The sequence below is a fragment of the Dendropsophus ebraccatus genome, chromosome 1 (genome assembly GCF_027789765.1).
Source record: "Dendropsophus ebraccatus isolate aDenEbr1 chromosome 1, aDenEbr1.pat, whole genome shotgun sequence".
Lineage (NCBI taxonomy): Eukaryota > Metazoa > Chordata > Amphibia > Anura > Hylidae > Dendropsophus > Dendropsophus ebraccatus.
Window position 1 is genome coordinate 8,112,844 of NC_091454.1, and position 24,442 is coordinate 8,137,285.

The 24,442-nt window shown below is 43.0% G+C and overlaps 1 protein-coding gene across 1 annotated transcript in view; it reads left to right on the forward strand.

Annotated features, from left to right (window-relative positions):
- PKP2 (plakophilin 2) overlaps positions 1 to 24,136 on the forward strand; it is a 39,259-nt gene extending 15,123 nt beyond the window's left edge. The window contains exons 2-13 of the mRNA XM_069965846.1: positions 7,023 to 7,123; positions 8,054 to 8,727; positions 9,492 to 9,639; positions 11,424 to 11,631; positions 12,530 to 12,707; positions 18,208 to 18,325; positions 18,477 to 18,638; positions 18,904 to 19,077; positions 20,297 to 20,453; positions 20,619 to 20,808; positions 21,307 to 21,394; positions 21,587 to 24,136. Of these exons, the coding sequence (XP_069821947.1) occupies positions 7,023 to 7,123; positions 8,054 to 8,727; positions 9,492 to 9,639; positions 11,424 to 11,631; positions 12,530 to 12,707; positions 18,208 to 18,325; positions 18,477 to 18,638; positions 18,904 to 19,077; positions 20,297 to 20,453; positions 20,619 to 20,808; positions 21,307 to 21,394; positions 21,587 to 21,649 (2,261 nt within the window). The 3' untranslated portion in view covers positions 21,650 to 24,136. The remainder of the gene's footprint in view (positions 1 to 7,022; positions 7,124 to 8,053; positions 8,728 to 9,491; positions 9,640 to 11,423; positions 11,632 to 12,529; positions 12,708 to 18,207; positions 18,326 to 18,476; positions 18,639 to 18,903; positions 19,078 to 20,296; positions 20,454 to 20,618; positions 20,809 to 21,306; positions 21,395 to 21,586) is intronic.
- Positions 24,137 to 24,442: the final 306 nt, after the last annotated feature.

Below are 24,442 nucleotides of genomic sequence, written 5' to 3' on the forward strand. Positions count from 1 at the left end.
GACGCCGGGGCGAGGGGGTTGTGTAATACGCTGGTACCTACAGAGGGCGGGGGGGGGGGGGTGTAATACGCTGGTACCTACAGACACCGGGGCGAGGGGGTTGTGTAATACGCTGGTACCTACAGAAGCAGAGATGGGGGGGGGGGGGTTGTGTAACACGTTTCAGACTAAATTCTCTACAATAATGATTGCAAACCCAGTTAAGTTTTAAGTGTGGGGGTAGGCCACAGCTGTTTAGTTTAAATAATAACTAAGAGAAAGGACAACCCTGCTATTTACATCTGCACAAACACCTGGAACAGGTCACCGGAATGCCAGGCCACCACTCCAGCAGTGGGCATGTCCTCGTTGTTTCACCAGGTGCCTCCTAGCAACTTCGCCGCCTTCTACAAGGTCCTCCCCTTCACCAGCTGTGACTAGAGCAACAATAATACAATTATTCAACAAAATTCTACAAAAATAGGTGGGGGGCTGGGGAGGAAACATGTCTGGCTCTGTTCCAAGAAGAAGGGGCCAAAGAGGTCCCTCAGGATGTCTCCACCTCCTACTGGCCTTTCGAAGATGTCTGCTTTTATTATCCCTTTGTTATAATGGTCTCAGGTGTTGAGCTGGAATCTTTTTTGTGAGTGTTAAGTTCTCCTATGGCACCCCCTCAGGAGACATGAGGTATTACAACAGATCCTCCAAAGCAAATTTAGATCCACCTTTTCCAAACTGAGTGTTTAGTACCTACATGGCCATATCATTGTCAATCTAGTATTCATGGCCGAGGGTAATGTTGTAAAACCTGTGCTAGGGAGAAGGTAGAAATGGCAGATTATCTTCCCAAGAACAACGGAATTGGAGTTGGGAGGCCCCAAACCCATTGAGATGACATTGAATCCATTAGGTTGGCATGACTTTACTCTTATGTGTATGGCTGGCCCGGTGGTGGGACATCTTTAGAGATCCATTAGGTGGATATATCCTTGAATTTCTTGAATTTCCTGCTCCGGGATGATTAGCAGATGGTAAAAGCTCTCATTTTATTTATTATTGGGATTTATTCTGTCATGATTCTGCAGTAAAATAAGTCGAAACTTGAAAAACGGCAAATTACCTTCTTAATCACGCTCCGGGGTGTTGGGCTCTTTAGTTTACTTGATGTGTCACCGGATTAATACGTCTGATTTACGGCTCCACCACATCAGCGAAAAAAAAGATTCATGCGAGATTGAAGGAAACTGGTTTGATGGTTGAAATTATTTGCGGTATGAGGATCATATAGGGCCCTCTGGACAAGTCATAACGTATGGGATGTGAACGATGTTCTATCAGGTTGTACTGACGGTGAACACTACGGTGTGGATTACACTGGAGCCGCATGCAAAGTTCTATGCAATATATCTGTTGCTGTGTGTGTGTGTGTGTGTGTGTGTGTGTGTGTATATTAATATATATATATATATATATATATATATATATATATATATATATATATATATATATATATATTATAGGGAACCAGTCGGACAGGAGAATCCTCCGGTGGGCCCCCACTTTTAGAACCTGCACAAACACTAAGGGTCCTATTCCACGGACCGGTAAGGGCCTGATCAACAATGCTAGATCGGCGTTCATTTACTGCGCCTATTCCACAGCCCGATAATCGTTTAGCGAGGACTGCAGGGACATCTTTACCGATGTCCTTGCAGCCCTTGTTTAAACACCATACTTTACCTATCCAGGCTGCAGGTCTTCTCCTTCTCCTGGGCCCGCGCGCAGCAGCAGCAGCTTCGGAGCGGCCTTGGCGGTCCCAGCCAGTGATTGGCTGAGCGGTCTGTCAGCTCAGACCGGCCGCTCCAAAGCTGCTGCTTCGTGCGGGCCCAGGAGAAGGAGAAGACCTGCAGCCTGGATAGGTAAAGTATGGTGTTTTTAAATCGTCGGTCGCCGCCCGCGCATCGCTATCCCATGCATTGATGAGTGGTCGGTGCCCGATGAGGAAGATCCTTAAGGCTGGGTCCCCACTATTGGTGTGATTTCCCCTTCCCTGTTCAATCGAGACAACAGCAAGCAGAAATAAGCTGATACATTAAATTCTCCATTGACTTGAATGGGTTTTTTATTTTTGCATTGGTTGTTACTGCCTGCAGTGTCATCTGTTTTATCCCAGCTCTGCTGCATCGATCTAGTTTACTACACTATCTGGTTCATGGGACTTCTGATTAGTCACCACATTGGGGGCTTTTTTTTCTCCCTTACAAATTTCTCATGAATTCCATAATGCATCGGTGCAATATCACATGGTCAGCACCATCTCTGCCTGCTGGGAGGACATGTCCCTATCCATAAGTCTGTCCGTATACAGTCAGGGAGGCTGAGCTGTCATACCTGTGTAGAAAGATCTGTATGACTAGTGCCTTTGATGGAAGTCCACCCCCCCCCCATGTGGAGCTTAAATGGAACAGTCCACAAGGTCCTGCTGGCTGAGCCGATTGAGAGCACAGAAACATATGTAATTTCCAGGAGGTCATCATGAGATCACATGACCCAACTGAAGGAAATTCATCCGGGAATTTTCCGATGGAAAGAAACGCCTAAATGCGGTAAAACTAGCTGAATGATAGGCAGACTAATAAGTAAATAAAAATAAATAAAAACAGGAGTGCTCCTTTAAGAAACTAGGAGTTCGTACCACCCTAAATTCCACTTCTTTGAAGCAACAGATCTGTATTACTGCTCTGTGTATATGTATAGTCATTACTGAGTGAGTGTCCATTGTTTACGGTGTCCTACAGCATTATAGGGGCCATACGATGTTATATTAAAGGGGCAAAAATCTTTTTTTGTTAAATCAGCTGGTCTCAGAAAGTTCTATAGATTTGTAATTTACAGCTATATAAAAAATCTGCAGTCTTCCAGTACTTATCAGCTGCTGTATGTCCTGCAGGAAGTGTTGTATTCTCTCCAGTCTGACACAGTGCTCTCTGCTGCCACCTCTGTCCATGTCAGGAACTGTCCAGAGCAGGTTTTCTATGGGGATTTGCTGCTGCTCTGGACAGTTCCTGACTCTGTATCTGACAGTTTTCTGTTGGCCACATTTGCGGTACGTTGCCCGGTACACACAGTGATTGAAATATAGCGTAAATGAAGAGTGTTATTTATGTGGATGCCTGCGGCTCTGTAGTGGCCTTGTTATTATTCGTGTTAGAATGAGTATTACCTGGTAGTCATTTGTATCGCACTCATTTCCTGCCTTTTATTATATAATAATAATAACCTTATATAATTGCTGCAAATCATCCACTCATCCGAAACCCAGAGCCTGACTGCCGAATGATACGAATATCGGTGACAAACCCGTATGAGACGTGCGGTGGAACCGGCTGCCTGTGATACTTATCTCATATGTTAAGTGCGATGGGAGATCGCTGTCAGATAGCAAATCCCTGCACAAATATCTGTATGGTGCAATATTCTCCTTATATAAACTTCCCTCATCTGCTTCTTTCAATAAATCATACGCCGGCTCTGCTACATCAGATTCAGAGCCGCTGGGGCGTGAGAGATGTTTGTTCTCATGAAATTGTGTGAATGAGACCTTGGAATAGAGCAACTGTGGCTACTACTGACTAATATAATACTTCTCCTATATACAAGAATATAACTACTATAATACTGCTCCTATATACAAGAATATAACTACTATAATACTGCCCCCTATATACAAGGATATAACTAATATAATACTGCTCCTATATACAGGAATATAACTACTATAATACTGCCTCCTATATACAGAGCTATACTACTATAATACTGCTCCTATATACAGGAATATAACTACTATATTACTGCTCCTATATACAGGAATATAACTACTATAATACTGCCCCCTATATACAGGAATATAACTACTATAATACTGCTCCTATATACAAGAATATAACTACTATAATACTGCCCCCTATATACAGGAATATAACTATAATACTGCTCCTATATACAGGGATATAACTACTATAATACTGCCACCTATATACAGGGATATAACTACTATAATACTGCTCCTATATACAGGGATATAACTACTATAATACTGCTCCTATATACAGGAATATAACTACTATAATACTGCCCCCTATATACAGGAATATAACTACTATAATACTGCTCCTATATACAAGAATATAACTACTATAATACTTCTCCTATATACAAGAATATAACTACTATAATACTGCTCCCTATATACAGGAATATAACTACTATAATACTGATTATATATACAGGAATATAACTACTATAATACTGCTCCTATATACAGGAATATAACTACTATAATACTGCCCCTATATACAGGAATATAACTACTATAATACTGCTCCTATATATAGGAATATACTACTATAATACTGCCCCCTATATACAGGAATATAACTACTATAATACTGCCCCCTATATACAGGAATATAACTACTATAATACTGCTCCTATATACAAGAATATAACTACTATAATACTTCTCCTATATACAAGAATATAACTACTATAATACTGCTCCCTATATACAGGAATATAACTACTATAATACTGATTATATATACAGGAATATAACTACTATAATACTGCTCCTATATACAGGAATATAACTACTATAATACTGCCCCTATATACAGGAATATAACTACTATAATACTGCTCCTATATACAGGAATATAACTACTATAATACTGCTCCTATATACAAGAATATAACTACTATAATACTGCTCCCTATATACAGGAATATAACTACTATATTACTGCTCCTATATACAAGAATATAACTACTATAATAATACTGCTCCTATATACAGGGATATAACTACTATAATACTGCTCCTATATACAGGAATATAACTACTATAATACTGCTCCTATATACAGGAATAGAACTACTATAATACTGCTCTTATATATTGGGATATAGCTACTATAATACTTCTCCTATATACAGGAATATAACTATAATAATACTGCCCCCTATATACAGGAATATAACTACTATAATACTGCCCCCTATATACAGGAATATACTACTATAATACTGCTCCCTATATACAGGAATATAACTACTATAATACTGCTCCTATATACAGGGATATACTGCTATAATACTGCTCCTATATACAGGGATATACTACTATAACACTGCTGCTATATACAGGAATATAACTACTATAATACTGCTCCTATATACAGGGATATAACTACTATAATACTGCTCCCTATATACAGGAATATAACTACTATAATACTGCTCCTATATACAGGAATATAACTACTATAATACTGCCCCTATATACAGGAATATAACTACTATAATACTGCTCCTATATACAGGAATATAACTACTATAATACTGCCCCTATATACAGGGATATAACTACTATAATACTTCTACTATATACAGGAATATAACTACTATAATACTTCTACTATATACAGGAATATAACTACTATAATACTGCTCCTATATACAGGAATATAACTACTATAATACTTATCCTATATACAGGAATATAACTACTATAATACTGCTCCTATATACAGGAATATAACTACTATAATACTGCTCCTATATACAGGGATATAACTACTATAATACTGCCCCCTATATACAAGAATATAACTACTATAATACTGCCCCCTATATACAGGAATATAACTACTATAATACTGCTCCTATATACAGGAATATAACTACTATAATACTGCTCCTATATACAGGAATATAACTACTATAATACTGCCCCCTATATACAGGAATATAACTACTATAGTACTGCCCCCCCATGTGTAGGTGTAATTCTCTGTATACTTATATAACAGTGATATTCCTCTGGTCGCCCCTGGGTGGAGGTGTGTATGGTATAGTGTTATAATGACACGGTTTGCCTTTGCTGTCTACATAGATAAACCCGCAGTGAACTCCATAAATATGTGGTGAAGTTTTAATTTAAACCTTGTATATGGTCAGACATGCCAGCAATGCGGCTGGGCCGGGTTCTGGATGAGATGTTATGTGCACCTGGCTATAGCTGGAGGTGGCGGTGGTTCGGGGCCATTTATATGGCATGTTACTGTAGATCACGTTACTCCGTGCCCTTTATTTACTGCACAATAAAAGTAGCTGTGACTCCGGAGCAGGACTGGTTCTTTCTCCGGATTATCTGCTAGGAGGGGGGAGAATTTTAGGATTAAATAACCATAATGGAGACTTAGATAAAGCGCTTTGTGTCTCGAAGTAACTAAATATTACATACATCAAGGTGACAAATTCTACCGGAATGCGGGTTGTTGTTTTTACAAGGATGACAATGACAAGGAACACCTTCATTATAAGCAGAGGATCCAGCACTGACAGCAAGTGATGGGCACAGATTGCCACCTACTCCTGCATAAAGCATGCCCATAACATTCTCCTATGCTTACAGCATGCCTACAGCACTCTTCCATACGTAGAGCATGCCCATAACATTCTCCCATACGTAGAGCATGCTGCATAGAGCATTGTAAAGTTTACACACACACACGGGCAGCAGCTGTAACCTGTAAATGTATAATTATTCTGGGGTATTCCAGGCTAAAATAATAAAAATTAAATATATACTGAAATAAAGAAATAAAAAAAATAAAAAAATAATAATAAATATATATATAATGTATATGTGTTTTTTTTGTGTTTTTTTTTTTTATGCCTTTCTATATTAGAGCAGTCTGTTTACCTTCTGACTATAGAAATACACGTCTACACAAATCTGCATAGATCAGAACAAGCTGACGCCGACAGACGACTTTGTTCCATTCCTTTTTATTTTGTATTCGTGTCTCGCACATGCTTCTTAAAGGGACACGTCCGTCACAACTAATCAAACTTTAGCGGATCTAATGATCATCGTGATCGATTATTTGGTCCAATTTAACCAGGTAGACAAACGGATCAAAGAATTTCCGTATATAATAAAACACTGAATTATTTCTATTTTCTGTCGTCTTCAGGAACCATCCACCGTGCTGTGAGCACTCCCGATCAGGCGGTTCACAACATGACTATGCACCGAGAGACCATCAGATCGCCCTCCAAGTATGACAGCATGAAGGTAAGGGGCCGATAATCGTAGCAACCAATCCAGTTTTGTCTGGTAGAAAGGCCCCATTGACGTTTTCTTTTGATGATCCTCACTATTGATGTAGATGGTTTGCTTGTACCACTATGCACATATCCATTACAGTCTGTTATTTATGGGGAGCCCCAGCAGCCGGACCCCACAAGTCAGTGTAGCTACTCAAGACTGTTCTCCCATAGAATTCAATGGAGCCATAAAGAAAAACAGTATATGGACCCAATAGGCAGAGAATTTATATTCCGTATCTGTATATCCAGACTAGTTCCATTTGCTGGTAGGGGTGATAGACGGGGAATTAAACCTTTGTGATCGGACTGATACATCTTCCTCCTCCTCCTCCTCCTCCTTGGAGCTGAAGCCGCATTCTTCAGTGATTGATACCTGATCCGGCCCTCAGACAATGTTCACACTCATCTGTCCATTACTCAATGGCCCCTGAAAAAAGAAAAACATTCCTCAGGGCAGTGCCCCTATCTCCTGGGAGTCAGCCACGCCAATAGCTCCGGAATGTTTACCAGGAGGATCAGAGCGTGACGTCTCACAACACACAATGTCGACCCAGGAGCGATGTTACAGATTACGTACGGAACCTATAGCGATCCGGGTCTGCAGCCAGATCTTACGGTGTCTCTGCCCAAGTGTTGGCATGCCATTCATCCTGTTAGCATGTCACTGCCCTTCCCCTCCACACCCGCGTCAGTATTTCGATGTCTTTTTTTCTTCCCCCGAGTGTCACCATCTTTTCCCTCCTCCTGAGTTTTAGCGTGTCCATTTTTCCCCCCAAGCACCCCCTTTTCCCTCGAGTGTTGGCATGTCAGTATCCAACACCCGTACTGTACCTGTAAGTCTATATTTTGATGTCCTACTTCTCCTTTAAATGACATTTTTCACTTTTATTGACAGAACTATTCATCTGTACATGAGAACGGTTGGGGCGGTGGTCACGCTCAGTATGGCCAAAGAGCACAAGAAAACGGATGGGCCAAGAGTTACACCTCTTACAGTCAATGGGGTACCGAGCAGGATGGCGGCCAGAGACGACCTCTAGTGAGAAGGGATATCTCTCCAGAAAGACAAGAGGCTTTAATGTCTTCCTATGACCAGCGGAGAAACATCACAGCAGCCAGCCTGCGATATCCTGAGTCCCGAGGGGTCAATATGTCCACCATACGATACTCTCGCTCGGAGTTCGGTCAGGCGACTAGACCTCGGCAAAGCACCGTCAAAAAGTCCACCCAGTCCGACCAAGATTCAGTGTTCATAAATAGTGTTCCCACCAGTCCGTCCAGACCCTATTACCAGCCTAGGAACAGCCAAAGTATGGATAACCTCCTAGACAAGCGGCACTACCAGCCCCAAGCTGCAGGGGCCGCTCCTCAGGGGAGGTCCCAGATGGGCAACAGATTTGAATCGCATCAGAGCAACACGAGGTACACGATCTACCGAAAGGAGCCTATCCAGTCACCTCCAGCAGTCAGTGGCATCGACATGGGCGTACGGAGAGCTACAATGACTGCCGCAATGGCTGCAGCCAGTGGAAATGTGCAGCTCGATGGCGGACAGCTAGACGCTGTTGGGTAAGTCGGTGGTATAGTGTAGACGCTACCTTTTCCCCATTACTTTTCTATTTTTGTGACTATTAGGATTACATATAGTTACTGTATGACAGGACTGTCAGCCTTTGCTAGGCCTGTTTGCCATGGCAACCCATTGGCACCTTGTGATCATGTTGCCCCTTCCCTCTGTCACACCACCTAGGTGCCATATTATTATGAATGGAGACCCCTTATGTCTTGATCCCTCATCTAGTAGACCTGTCTACATAAATGGCGGCTTGTAAGGTACACAATTGTAGCATATAGGGGGAGATTTATCAAACATGGTGTAAAGTGAAACTGGCTCAGTTGCCCCTAGCAACCAATCAGATTCCACTTTTCATTCCTCACAGACTCTGGAAAATGAAAGGTGGAATCTGATTGGTTGCTAGGGGAAACAGAGGCAGTTTCACTGTACACCATGTTTGATAAATGTCTTCCATAGGCCGCATACTGCCCAAAATTGCAGATAGTACGAAACCTGTTATATTCTAGGGTCCAATGCACATGACCAAGTCCGGCCCTTCTCAGCACATTGTCAATCCAACCGATCTCTCGTGACTGACGGTCTGGTTGCTAGGGATACACTGCCTAACAACCACAGTCTTTACTGCATTCCCTAGCAACCAGTCTTTCTTTGATAATTCAAATGTTAAAGGGGTAATCCCATCTTATAGACTTGAAACATTGTAGTTTTTCCAGAAGTCGGAGCCCCCCTTTAGTCTCATTGTCTTTGTCTGTTCCAGCGCTGGAGCGGGGACATCCGAGGTGCCGATGACTCTGGAGAAAGCTGTAGGCCTGCTGCAAAACGACAGTACCTCTGCTTTCTGGTTGACATCGGCAGCGAGTTACATACAGCATGAATGTTTCCAAAAAGCCGAGTCCAGGAAGAAGGTAGGTGACCGGGGGAGGGGGAGTGCGACAACCAATGCGGCCGCCATATACCCTGATATGAGATAATTTCCTATAGAGGTTATGAGCGTTGGGCGTCCGGCTGCCCGGCAGCACTCGCTCTCCGCTCCACAGATCAAACGCTTAATGGCTAATCCCTGTAATTACCGATATCTCCACAATCCAGACGGGGAGAGATGAACGCACTTATTTCTATGTAAAGACCCAATACTCCTGGTGCTCAAGGCAGTGAAAGGGTTAATGTCTCTTACCTCTATGTCGGTATCTAGGGGCTTCTTTATAGATTTAAAAGTAATAAGTAATAGGGGGAGATTTATCAAACATGGAGTAAAGTGAAACTGGCTCAGTTGCCCCTAGCAACCAATCAGATTCCACCTTTCATTTTCCAAGAAGTCTGTGAGGAATACAAGGTGGAATCTGATTGGTTGCTAGGGGCAACTGAGCCAGTTTCACTAAAATTTGTACTCTCCTGTCCTGATCCTTTGCCGCCAACATCCCGATGATGCCCAGTCCCGCTCTGAAGCTCTTTCTGGTGCCTGAACAGACAATCTCTGCATCAGTATCCCGCCTCAGGCTGAGTGGATACATCCTTGTGTGGAGACAGTGACCAGGAAGTGCTACACAGCTGGGCCAGGGACAGTCGGCAGGGAATCAGGGCAGGTGAGTATATATAATATCCCTGGTGATCTAGGATGGATTAGGGTTAATATCCGGTATCCTTGTTGGTTTACAAGTAATATTCTATAATAACATAATGATATAGTTTGTTATTATACAGTTTATAATGGTGAAGAGAGGAATCTAGGGCAGGAATGTGGGGCTGTAATTTACTCAATGTTTTTTGAGCACTATGAGATATTGAGATACTGTAGGTATATAGGATAGATATAGGTAGGTAGATGTTCCCTATAACTTGAGTTCATCCAGGGGTCGGTGATTTAGTTTGATAGCACGGCCGGAATTTCACACGGGGACTCCAGCTCTTGGAGGGGCACGCAGTTATTTGGCCAGGGAGCCGCCTATAATCCCTTCTGGAATTCGGAGTATAATACATAGAGCGGGCACGGCTGGGGGTACACTTCACATCTGCAGGGCGATCTTATAGGCTGCAGTCTGAGGGTCCTGCTGCACGCTGACATCCCCCAGGGTCATTTTTAGGTAATGGTCCATATTGAGTGGTGGGTACCAACTAAGCCGAGCGTCCCTGCAAACAGACCTGTGGCCCAACAACTTACTTCTAGAAGGCGCTCCCATGATGCAAAGTGCTCTGGTATCGGGATTGTAATTTACTTCTATTAAAAAATCTCTAGTCTTCCAGTACTTATCAGCCTCTGTATGTCCTGCAGAAAGTGGTGTATTCTCTCCAGACTGACACAGCGCTCTCTGCTGCCACCTCTGTCCATGTCAGGAACTGTGCAGAGCAGGAGATGGGGATTTGCTGCTGCTCTGGACAGTTCCTGACATTGACACAGTGCTCTCTGCCGCCACCTCTGTCCGACTGGAGAGAATACACCACTTCATGCAGGACATACAGCAGCTGATAAGTATTAAAAAGCTGTTAGTAAATTACAAATCTTTGGCACTTTCTGGCACCAGTTGATTTGAATGACTTTTTTTTTTTTTTATTGCTGGAGTTCCCCTTTAATGGAGATATTCCGCCTCCCTTTAGCCTCGCTCCTCTTATAGACGCCTACAGAGTTTGGAGCGCTGTTAAGGCTCAGTTACTTTGGCGCACGGTTCTTACAGCGCCGCTCTCTATCTCTCAGGTGTACAGTATGAACGCCATCCCCAAGCTGATCCAGCTGCTGAACAACAACAACGAGGAGGTGCAGCGTGCCGCCTGCGCCGCCCTCCGGAACCTGGTGTACGAGGACAATGACAACAAGCTGGAGGTGTGCGAGCAACGTGCCATGCCCAAACTGCTGAGCCTGCTGAGGGAGAGCCAGGACCTGGAGATAAAGAAGCAGATCACAGGTGACCATTGTGGGGGCAACACCGTCTCCAGGGGGCAAACACTTCCTCAGGACGTCATATTACCTAGTCCTGAAAATGGAACAAAACTAAATAATACCGCCATATTGTGTCCATATGATTGATAGGATTAGTGCTTTATCCTCCCCGGGGGCCATGTCCTTATGATCTCCCATCTATAGGTCGGTGTTATATACTTTATATCCTTTGTCTGGGAGCATCAGGAATAATTCTCAGAGTTCACGCCAATAGCCCCAGGGTAACTTCTGGCTCCGAATTCCAAGTTCTTGAGATGACGCTGACTCATCGGCTCTCGATACAATGTTACAGCCGTCATCCTGACCAGCACAAGTAGTTGTTCTCCTTCCCAATTCACAAAAGACTACAATGTCAGGGGCCGGGAGTGAATGTCTCACAAGGTAACACAAGTGACACTGTGTAAATAGTCTCCTTCCGTCCTCCTGGTTCTTGTATGAGAATATAATTCTGCATTCATGATATGTTTGCTTTATCATCTTCTGATACCAAGCTCCTAATCCCCTCCATAGACTGATAGTTACATGATAAAATTCTCTCTGCTTCCGGCCACCACTAGGGGGAGCTCACTGCATACTGTACATACACAGAACTCAATAATAACACTGTATGCAGTGAGCTCCTCCTAGTGGTGGCTTCTGGGACTCTTTTTTTTTTTTTTTTTTTTTTTATAATTTAGGGTACTTGGCGCTTTAGATATTATTCACTTTAACCCTTTCCTGACATAAATGTATATAGAAAAATTGATAAAAGCTCAAAATGGTAACAATAAAGACGACCGTATCGCTGTAATCCTACGACCACTGTATGCCGTGTCCGCAGTGCGGTATGTCTCCTCTAATACTAATTCCTTTTGATATGGCAGGATTAATGTGGAACTTGTCCTCCAATGACCAGCTGAAGGTCATGCTAATCCGAGATGCTCTGCAGACCCTGACCAACAATATCATTATCCCGTGTTCCGGATGGAAGGATGGAGAGTATTCTAAAAATGAGCTCATGGCTGACACTGATATCTTCTATAATGCCACTGGCTGCCTCAGGTGAGCTGTACACACACATATATAGATATATACACTGCAGGTGGGGGCACTGGTTTGATTACAGAGAATGGGGATGGGGGGTGGGGTAATATGCCCTAAATTGATAGGATCTGAAGAGTTAAATTCACCCGTCATGTGTGTTGTCTCCTAACCAAGGTAACAGATGACATCAGACGGGACTATACTCATTGCTCATAGAGGAAACAATAGTCTGAATCTTTCCCTGCAGACTTTGCCGGTGTCTCTTGTTATTGAATAGAGCAGGTTCCTCTAAGGGGAAAGGTCTCCATAGCAAAACTAAGAGTGGAGAATACTTGCACACTGCTAAACAAGAGCTACGCGCCATCCATATGACCTCTCAGCAGCTGTGCGGGGGTGGGACAGTGGGCGGAGCCAGTTATCCCTCCTTCAAGGAACCTCAGATGGACTGGTTGATTAATGTAAGATACAAGTAGATGGATATGGTACAAGAACTAAGCTCATGCCCTATAAATGGTACCAGAACCAACCTCATCACAGTAAGAACTAACAGGTATCACAGATCGTCGTACTGGAGTAGTTATAGTACTAATACAACACAGTCAGATATCTACAACCAGTGTAGTCTTCTGTGGAGTCCATCTCTCTGGTCTTCTCCATCACTCCTAGACCTCTGCGTATATAAATATAACTAAGATACACTGTGTCACTTGAAGTGATCAGTGCCATCTACGGTTTTGCTTGAATATAATCGTGTCCCTTTGCTACTTGAAACTCGCGCCACCCACTGTGCGGCCACCCACTGTGCCCCCCCCCCCGTCACACGGCCACTCACTGTGCGCCCCCCCTGTCAGACGGCTACCCACTGTGCGCCCCCCCCTGTCACGCGGCCACCCACTGTGCGCCCCCCCCCCCTGTCACACGGCCACCCACTGTGTGCCCCCCCTGTCACACGGCCACCCACTGTGCGCCCCCCCTGTCACACGGCCACCCACTGTGCGCCCCCCCTGTCACACGGCCACCCACTGTGCGCCCCCCCCCCCTGTCATACGGCCACCCACTGTGCGCCCCCCCTGTCACACGGCCACCCACTGTGCGCCCCCCCCCCCCTGTCATACGGCCACCCACTGTGCGCCCCCCTGTCACACGGCCACCCACTGTGCGCCCCCCCCCTGTCATACGGCCCCCCCCGTCACGCCGCCACCCACTGTGCGCCCCGTAAAAAAAAATTCTATACACTTTGCCCCCTAGTACAATAGTGCCGAATGTCCCTATGTTCTCTATGTGGAGGAGAGAGGTGAACCACCAGCCAGACAGCATTGGAGACTGCTTGATCCCTTTGTTCTCAAAGAAATAAGCAGTTATTTTTCCATCACATCCAACCCCTCTGACCACCAACAGTCAGGAGACCCCCATATACTTTACACTCACGGACATAATAAGTGTATGGAAACCCTTTAGATTTGAGGTGGATCAATTCAATGGGGATAGGTTTGTGAGAGAGAAAAGGGATACGGAATAGTGATGCTTTGGTGGAAGTTAACCTTCTTTAGTAGATTTACAGTTTGCCCCTCCTCCTCCATTGCCTTATTTCCCCCTCACCTCTATCAGGGAGCGGCATGTCCCAGCACAATCCTCTCCTCACACAATCTACATTCCGTACAGATTAATCTTTATCAGACACAACAAGGGGCTGACATACACGACCGCTTCTATATACGTGCTGCCTTCTCTCCCCGGTCTCCTGGCTCTTCTCGTAAATCAGGTTGGCAGATTTGGCGCTTGCCCGCTCTCCGGTTACAATCACCCTTTTAGACATTAAAGACTAAACAAATCCACGGACAACAGGGCCTGAAAGAGCGGAATTCTTACTATGCTTCCAAAGCCGACGTCTGCTCCCGCGCTGGCAGAGGATACGAGGGCGCATACGCTTTATACTATGACCAATAGGCCAATCATTCCTACTACAAATCCCAGCATTATGAATTATCAAGTAGAAACCATGCAACCCAAAAGAGCTAAGCTGGGCTCTGCCACATCTGGGGTTCAGTCTTCTATTAGGATTTTCCATGCGTCCGCCGCCCCGACACTACCACCCCCACCCCGGCAGCACCTGCTCACATTAACCAGAGATCTCTAAGGCCTTGGTCTTTCAGAGCGGCACAATAAAGAATCAATAATTCACAAGGCGCAGAGTGAGTAGGTGTCACATCACCGGGAGGGGTCCCGTGTACTCTAACAGCTGATGGAAATGTAGGTGTCACCATTACAGGAGTCACTATAAAGACTGTCTCCTGTTCTGGAGGACTCGGCATGTCTAATATAACACAGACCATTGTTTGGTGTAATACCTTATTTCCCCTGCGGTGGCGCTGCAGGGAAACTGAACAGTTTCTGCCAGATTCCACCCTGATCGCTGAGGATCTCAGCCAATCATTGAGGGGAACATTACAAAACAATATAAAGTCATAACTCTGAGACAATCTCTATAATCTCCTTTTACCTATAAAACCGGCGATGTCATAAAAGGCTCCTCCACCCATAACCGGTCTATGCAGGGGGAGTGCACTGAAGTGTTACTCCATAATTACCGCATTACATGGAGGACATATGGAGATTTATTATTACACTTTGATCTGCTGGAGGAATGTCAGAGGAAATCCACAGGTCACAGGGCGTCTGCTCACACTTCCCAGAGAGGTAACGAGTGAGCGACATCTGCCTCCCAGCTCAGCTATAATGGACGGGCAAAGTCTATGAACTCTACCTCATGCAAGATGGTTATTTCCTATGTCACCGATTACATAGACAGAGATTATATACACAGAGCTGCTGAGAAATCAGCGTGGACACAAGGGAGAAGGCGGCCATATGTATACAGTTACTTACTACTATAATTATTCTAATACTGCCTCCTATATATACAGGAATATAACTACTATAATACTGCTCCTATATACAAGAATATAACTGCTATAATACTGTCCCCTATATAAAGGAATATAACTACTATAATACTGCTCCTATATACAAGAATATAACTACTATAATACTGCTCCTATATACAAGAATATAACTGCTATAATACTGTCCCCTATATACAGGAATATAACTACTATAATACTGCTCCTATATACCGGAATATAACTACTATAACACTGCCCCTATATACAGGAATATAACTACTATAATACTGCCTCCTATATACAGGGATATAACTACTATAATACTGCTTCTATATACAGGGATATAACTACTATAATACTGCCCCTATATACAGGAATATAACTACTATAATACTGCCTCCTATATACAGGGATATAACTACTATAATACTGCTCCTATATACAGGAATATAACTACTATAATACTGCTCCTATATACAGGAATATAACTACTATAATACTGCCTCCTATATACAGGAATATAACTACTATAATACTGCTCCTATATACAGGGATATAACTACTATCATACTGCCCCTATATACAAGAATATAACTACTATAATACTGCTCCTATATACAAGAATATAACTACTATAATACTGCTCCCTATATACAGGGATATAATTACTATAATACTGCTCCCTATATACAGGAATATAACTACTATAATACTGCTCCCTACGTGGTATAAGATATAATGGTCTATGTAGTAAGGTGTATTTTTCAGGCAGTTTTCGCCCTGTACGGTGGTTCTCAGGGTGTAAGATGTCATTTCAGCCTTCTCCGCACTTTGCCTGCAGCAGGTTTCTGATCTCTTGCGGAGCATTAACCCTCCGTGTTCTCGTCCTTATCATTACTGCTGAGAATGACAAATCCCTAAAACTGTGATGTGTCCAACAAAATCCTCCCTAATGGATGGGACCGCCATAAATGCCAGAGTGATGGAGGGCGCAGGTGACCTTTTCCCAAGGTCATGCAGGAGAACACTCCTCTAATGGATGGAAATGGCATCTCCTCCAAAGGAATCTGCAAGTTCCTGCGAGACAAAACCTGAAGATTCGGAGTGATTGTAGTTACACCACTTAGTTCTCTGTAAGGGATACTTATCTTAAAGGAATTTTCCTTTCTCTTTGTTGCATTAAAAAAAATTGGCTCTCTAAAATTAGCAATGTGGAAGCTAAACATAGAGGGCGATATAAGAGATTGATGTCACTGCCTTTCATCATGATAATGGAGCAAATAGGAAAGATCATAATAGTAACTTTTTCTGCGTGATTTATAACATTACCCTTCAAGGGGCTGCACAGATCCTAGGAACAGCCTCAATCTTTCAACCTTTTGTGCATATAGATCAATACCATTCATGGCTTGTAGTTTGTCTCTTATAATACTGCTCCTATATACAGGAATATAACTACTATAATACTGCTCCTATATACAGGGATATAACTACTATAATACTGCTCCCTATATACAGGAATATAACTACTATAATACTGCTCCTATATACAGTAATATAACTACTATAATAATGCTCCTATATACAGGTATATAACTACTATAATACTGCCCCCTATATACAGGAATATAACTACTATAATACTGCCACATATATACAGGGATATAACTACTATAACACTGCCCCTATATACAAGAATATAACTACTATAATACTGCTCCTATATACAGGGATATAACTACTATAATACTGCTCCCTATATACAGGAATATAACTACTATAATACTGCTCCTATATACAGTAATATAACTACTATAATAATGCTCCTATATACAGGTATATAACTACTATAATACTGCCCCCTATATACAGGAATATAACTACTATAATACTGCCACATATATACAGGGATATAACTACTATAATACTGCTCCTATATACAGGAATATAACTACTCTAATACTGCCCCCTATATACAGGAATATACTACTATAATACTACCCCTGTATACAAGAATATAACTACTATAATACTGCTCCTATATACAGGAATATAACTACTATAATACTGATCCTATATACAGGAATATAACTACTATAATACTGCTCCTATATGCAGGAATATAACTACTATAATACTGCTCCTATATACAGGAATATAACTACTATAATACTGCCCCTATATACAAGAATATAACTACTATATGGTATCACAAAGCAATGGTTGCAGGTACCCTGGGAGTACTTACCTGTACTTGATATAGAGCATAGTATGTTACAATATTACTTCAATTGTATGTTAGAGCAGTAATTGGTTGCTTTGTTTGTTTTAATGATTTGTTATATTTATTTATATAATTTTATATAAGTCTACTGACTTGTCATAGTTTATCTATTATATGATTGTTCTTATCACTTTGTATTTATGTATAACTTCAATAAAATATTGTAAAAAAAAAAAAAAAAAAAAAAAAAAGATAACTACTATAATACTGCCCCTATATACAAGAATATAACAAGAATATAACTACTATAACACTGCTCCTATATACAGGAATATAACTACTATAATACTGCACCTTGTGTCCTATATATCCTGTTTTTCCTCTATCACAGGAATATGAGCTCGGCTGGGCCGGAGGGCAGGAAGGCTTTGCGGGAATGTGACGGGCTGATTGACGCTCTGGTACATTACATCAGCAGGACCGTTGCTGACCACAAGCCTGACGATCGGGTGAGTACTAGTCGTACAGTATTGACAGATGTATGTGTACATAGTGCTAGAGATGTTACTGTAATGGCGGCCATATTGGTTGTCACCCCCCCTTTCCCACAAGCAGATATGGTGGCTATTAGTAATGTGCCGCCATCTTATTCTGTTTCAGGCTACAGAAAACTGTGTGTGTATACTCCATAACCTGTCCTACCAGCTGGAGTCGGAGGTGCCCAGCCGGTACAGCCACAACTTCCACTCACAGAACCGGGACCTGACCCGCAACGATACCAACATCGGCTGCTTCGGCTCCCGCAGCAGGAAGCTCAAGGAGGTAGGAGTCACAGTCGCCATTACATCTGATAGGTCTATGAGCTTCTTTAGTGCTTCACCTTTTAAGAATAATTTACACAGTCTGTCTCCATGGTGACAGACTACATACTAATCCTTTGTAGTCAGGGCCTGCACTTATGTAATCCTTACTGAGCTCTGCAGAGGAGCTGTGCACACAAAACGATGAATGTTAAGATTCCGTTTAGTTTTCTGGGAATGACATTGGGTTGTACAGTAACTGAGCGTACCCCTCCTTCTGCCCCCAGGACTGGAGTGACGTCCCCATCGCGGAGGAGACCAGTAACCCCCGAGGGGTGGAGTGTCTGTGGAGTTCCAAACTGGTCCGACTCTACCTGTCACTCATCGCCAAGAGCAGCCGTAACTACACCCAGGAGGCGTCACTGGGCTCCCTCCAGAACCTGACCGCCGGCAGCGGGCCGGTATGTATCTAAGCAATCAGAGAGGCTAAACAGGATACTGCTGTATCTAAGCCTGTCATGTGTGATGCTGTCTGCTAAGCTATGTATCTAATCTCATCAATAGTTATACTGAGCTGTATATCTAAGCCTGTAGGGGGAGATTTATCAAGCATAGTGTAAAGTGAAACTGGCTCAGTTGCCCCCGGCAACCAATCAGATTCCACCTTTCATTTTCCAAAGAGTCTGTGAGGAATGAGAGGTGGAATCTGATTGGTTGCCGGGGGCGACTGAGCCAGTTTCACTTTACACCATGTTTGATAAATCTCCCCCATAGTGTGTGATACAGTCTAGAGAGGTGTGTATCTAAGTTAGTCATGTGTGATACAGTCAGCTGAGCCATGTATCTAAGTCTCTAGGCCTGTGCCCCTTTTACTGCCTGGTTATAAATCCTCTCCGCTGCCGCCTCATAGTGACTGTCGTGTAAATATCCTGCTGTCCCCGGGAGGAACCACAGAGGCATAAATCAGGGGGGAAGTGAGAGCCGCAGCTTATACTAACAAACGAGGGTCACAGGGCAAACGTGTAAATCATCTGGGTTTTCTTATATATGGGGGAGGGGGGTATTTTCCTCCTGTCACTCTGGGCCTGACCTGTGTAGCTGATCTGTTGATGTTGCTCTATGTCACATACCAGAGGAGGGTGCACGCGGGGTGGTACTGTCTGGTACAGGGAGGTCTTGAGCTTGTGTTTTCTCAGCAGTTACATTCCTGCTGTTACAAAGATGGTATTATTATTATTATTATTATTATTATTATTATTATGTGATACAAGTGGGAATTTATTTTTTTTTTACTTTTTAAACCTTTCATTTTTTTTACTCTTCCATCTAATCAGCAATTCACCATGTCCGTGCCAAAACACAGTGCATCACAGTCTTGAGTAGACATAGGTCCCTCCAAAAATCTTACCACCCTGTGTTACCGCCCCTGAATATCTTAACTCCTCCCCCTAGGGGCAGTCAAGACTGTGCCAGAAGTTTCAGCAATGTCTTAGTGTGGTGCCCGTGTATTTAGTTAGGGTTGTTGTTTTATAGTCACCATCAAGTCAGAAGTATTTGTGTGCAAAATGTGAGCAAGTGTACGGTCTATGGAAGATGTCAGCGCCCTCCTGGACTCCAGCCATTCTGCCCAATGGCTGCCCACCCCAGAAAAACATTAAGAGAAAATCTTTTTTTTGACAGATTCCATTCTCTGTGGCTCAGACGATTGTCCAGAAGGAAAATGGCCTTCAACACATCCGGAACATGTTGTTGTATGGAAGTGACACTGGGGTGAAGAGAACGGCGGTCTCGCTCCTGAGGAACCTGTCCCGTAACGCTTCCCTACAAAATGAGATTGGTTAGTACTTTTCAGGAACCTTTTAGTATGTCAGGAGAAGCGAAGGACTGGACAGGGGAGAACCCAACCTGTCCAGTCCTTGATGGAAGACCATGGTGGTCATGGTGGCTCCTGACAACTGTCTGTGGTCAGTCTTACTTACCAATCTCTATTCTTTATTTTCAGCCAAGGAACTAATGGAGGACTTGGTGAAATCGCTTCCAGACTGTGTACCGGACACCAACCTGGCCATCGAGACTTCTGCATCAATCTGCTACATATTCAACAACCTGATCTGCAACAGTTCCAACAATGCCAGGATGCTGCTTCAATATGGGGGCATCAGGAAGCTAATCAATATCAGCAATGGTGACAGGTGAGAAGGTTGGGGCCCCTTCTATGGGTTAGGCTCATCCCCTTACGAAATCTTGTCTCCCCTCCCTTGGTTGGTAATGTTGAAGAGTCTACAAAGAGTTTCCTCCACCCTTTTAAAGAAGACTTAACTGGTGGGCCACACCACTTATAGGGCAAAACCTTCTATCTCCCCCAAACCATAGAACTATTGGACTTTGGTCGAGAATAGAGACGAGCGAACCTGGAGCATGCTCGATTCCATCCGAACCCGATCGTTTGGCATTTGATTAGCGGTGGCTGCTGAAGTTGGATAAAGCCCTAAGGCTATGTGGAAAACATTGATATAGTCATTGGCTGCATCCATGTTTTCCAGACAACCTTAAAGCTTTATCCAACTTCAGCAGACACCGCTAATCAAATGCTGAACGATCGGTTCGGGTGGACTCGAGCATGCTCAAGGTTCGCTCATCTCTAGTCGAGAAACTAAAAATAAAACTCTTCCCTTTGTGTCCACCTTTAGCAATATGAACACGAAGACAGGAAAAGCGGCTTCCCTTGTGCTCTACAACATGTGGTCCCATCAGGATCTTCACAGTGCTTACAAGAAGGTAAGACCAGATTGGGCTAACACCAGTACCTAACCCATTAGGATTGGTTCCTCAACTATAGTTTACAACAGTTGTTGCCGACCTCCTGTCAGGGCATGCTGGGATTAGTAGGTTTGAAACTGACCAACGTTGGGACCACTGGTCTCCTTTTACTGTATGGTCATAACCCTTATTCTGTGTTTTACCCACCAGGCTATGTATAAGAAGACAGATTTTATCAACCCCAGGACTGCGAAGGCTCATCATTCCCTGTGAGAAGACCCCCTGGAGGATTACGACGCTTATACAGGAGGCTACCCCCTATTAATGGACTAAAAAGTGACACCTGACCTGCATTACCCTCAATCCCGCTTACTGCCTTAACTATGCATTTAAAGAACCTCTTGGGCTGTTGCATTGGAAAGTTGACTTGATGGACTGGGAAGCTCAGGACTTTAATGGGATTTCCCATTTTTACCCCTTTTTTTGTTTTCGGAATTTTTCAACAACCCAAGGAATTTATTAGTAACCAAATATACTTTTATCATTGATCTCAACAATCGCTATGGCCAATGACCAAGTCATTGGTTAATTACATGTATACAGATGACTGGACCATGTATACAGATGACATGTCACCATCCAGGCCCCATCCATTATCTTCCCACCACTGATGCCACCTACGAAGGTCAACACTATGGCACACTAGTGCTTTCCTTACCACTGTGTCCTATTACCATGAAGGGAAATTCCTAATCTACCATCTTAAGAATCCGGCAAAGTCATGATCACCTTGATTTTTTTACAAGACTGAGCACAGAGAACTCGTAATTCTGGAAGGTTCTCCACCCATACCAGTGAGTTTTTCTATGGCTGAACTGACTTATCGTAGTTTATGGGACAATGAGAGTCCATTGATCTATGGATATCGTAGGTGAACCAAGACGGAACTCTGTATGTGTATTTTCCAAAAAGTTTCTGATCTTACCTTTTAGGTGTAAAGTATTAATAAGAGTAAAAATGACCTGCCATGAAGAGCAGTTCCCAAAGAAGTAGAACATGGAACCTTCTATGGTGCTGGTATCATCTGGGTTGTATAACATCTCTGGATCTTATGGATAGATTGTCTAGGAGAAAGTATTAAGGCAATAGAGGTTATTTTATCACTTAACACTGGCTTTCCCACATGAACTTTTATGACTCACGTATGAATGGTGTTTAGTTGTGTTATAATAAGGCTTAGAAGTTTTTGAAAATTCACCTTGTTTGAAGGCTGTGTATATGTACCATAGGGTAGGAGCCCGGGCCTGTAACGGGATCTATAGGGGAGAAATGGGTCTTCAGCTTAGGTAGGATGGAGTCAACAGTTTAGAACAGGGCATGGGACTCTAGACTGAAGGTCACAACACCCTATTCTAGATGGGTAGGAACGAGGGGTAAAAAAAAACAGGATGTGCCGAGGTTGCAATCAATTTTTGGCCACAAGAAAGGGCCTCTTAGAAGACAAGTCATAGTAATTTGGGGTCTACGATATTTAGAATTGGTATACAAAAAGGAGAGGAGGGTGGTGTAGCAAGCAATAAAATAGGAACCCTCCTAATATTGGTCCATATGACCTCAAGAGGGCCCATAGCTATTACGGAAGAGGGACATGATGGTCTTTCGGGAGTAAGTTGAATCCATTCTTAGGTGGGACAGTAGCAACTGTCCCTGTGGTACATATTTTCTTGGTGGCAACGTAGGAATGGGCATCATTGGATTATTGATCACACTTGTGAGTTGGAACAGTATTCAGCATCGTCTGCCGTTGCTGCCGTAGTCTTAGATGACCTCACCACCATTCGTAGAAGTCACAGCTGAAAACAGACAAGCTTCGTATCGTATATTGTAGAGTTCAGATGTTTTTACATCTTTTGTGCAGTTTTTCTTGGCATCTATGTATCATTGCTTTATTGGGATCACCTTCCATTGCTGCATTAGTCTTGAGTGACCTTGCCACCACTCGTATGAATCACTGATGGCACCAGGCACACCTCATAAATTGTAGATCTCAAAGGTTTTGCACTTTTTTGGGGAGGGAGGGGAACTTTTTATGGGTTTACTTTTTGCTCCGCATCTATGTATCATGGCTTTATTGGACCACCTTCCATTTGCTACCTGAGTCTTGTACGAGGCAAAGCTTCATACAGTGCAGAGTTCAGATATTTTATGCTTATTATGTTTTATTTTGCTGCTTTTATGTTATCTTGCTCAGTATCTTTGTTTCATTCGAGTCGCCTACCATTGCTGGTGATCTCACAGCTGGTGCCAGGATAGCTTCATACATAGTAGATCTCAGATGTTTTATGTTTTTTTGCTCAGCATCGTATCATTTCTTTATTGGTATCACCTCCTATTGCGGCTTTAGTTTCGGATAATGTTACCACCTCTTACACAAGTCACAACTGGTGCCAGTAGAGCTTCCAACCTTGAAGATCTTTGATGTTTTATGCTTTTTTTTTTGTGCCACTTTTATGTTGTTTGCTCAGCATCTTTGTATCATTGCTTCCTTGGCTTCACCTTCCATTGCTGTCTTGGTTTTGGACAACGTTACCACCCCTGGTAGAAGTCACAGCTGGTGTGGGGAGAGCTTCATACATTGTTGATCTCAGCTGTTTTATGCTTTTTGTACTTTTTAGCAGTTTTTCCTCATTGTATCATTGCTTTGTTGCCAACACCTTGTCCACTCAGATCTTTTACCGATATAAAGAAATGTAAAGCTAACATTGTGTCCTCGTATGTTGGGAGAAGGCGTTTTTCTAAATAGCAAACGTGAAAAAAAAAGTCTTGACCACGTCTACTTTGAGTAGCTTTATACGCACTTTGTACTACTTTCTATGGCTTATACATACAGAGCTAAATTCAAAATTCTACTAGGCTCTCATTACGATTGTTGGTGCCACTTCAACACTGTAAAGTGATAGTAATCTGCATTCAAAAACGACCAGAAGTATGATTGCAGCTCTGGAGGTAAGCGAAGTATAAAACACAAACCAACTATAAAAGCTATGTAAAGGGATATCCAGTCAG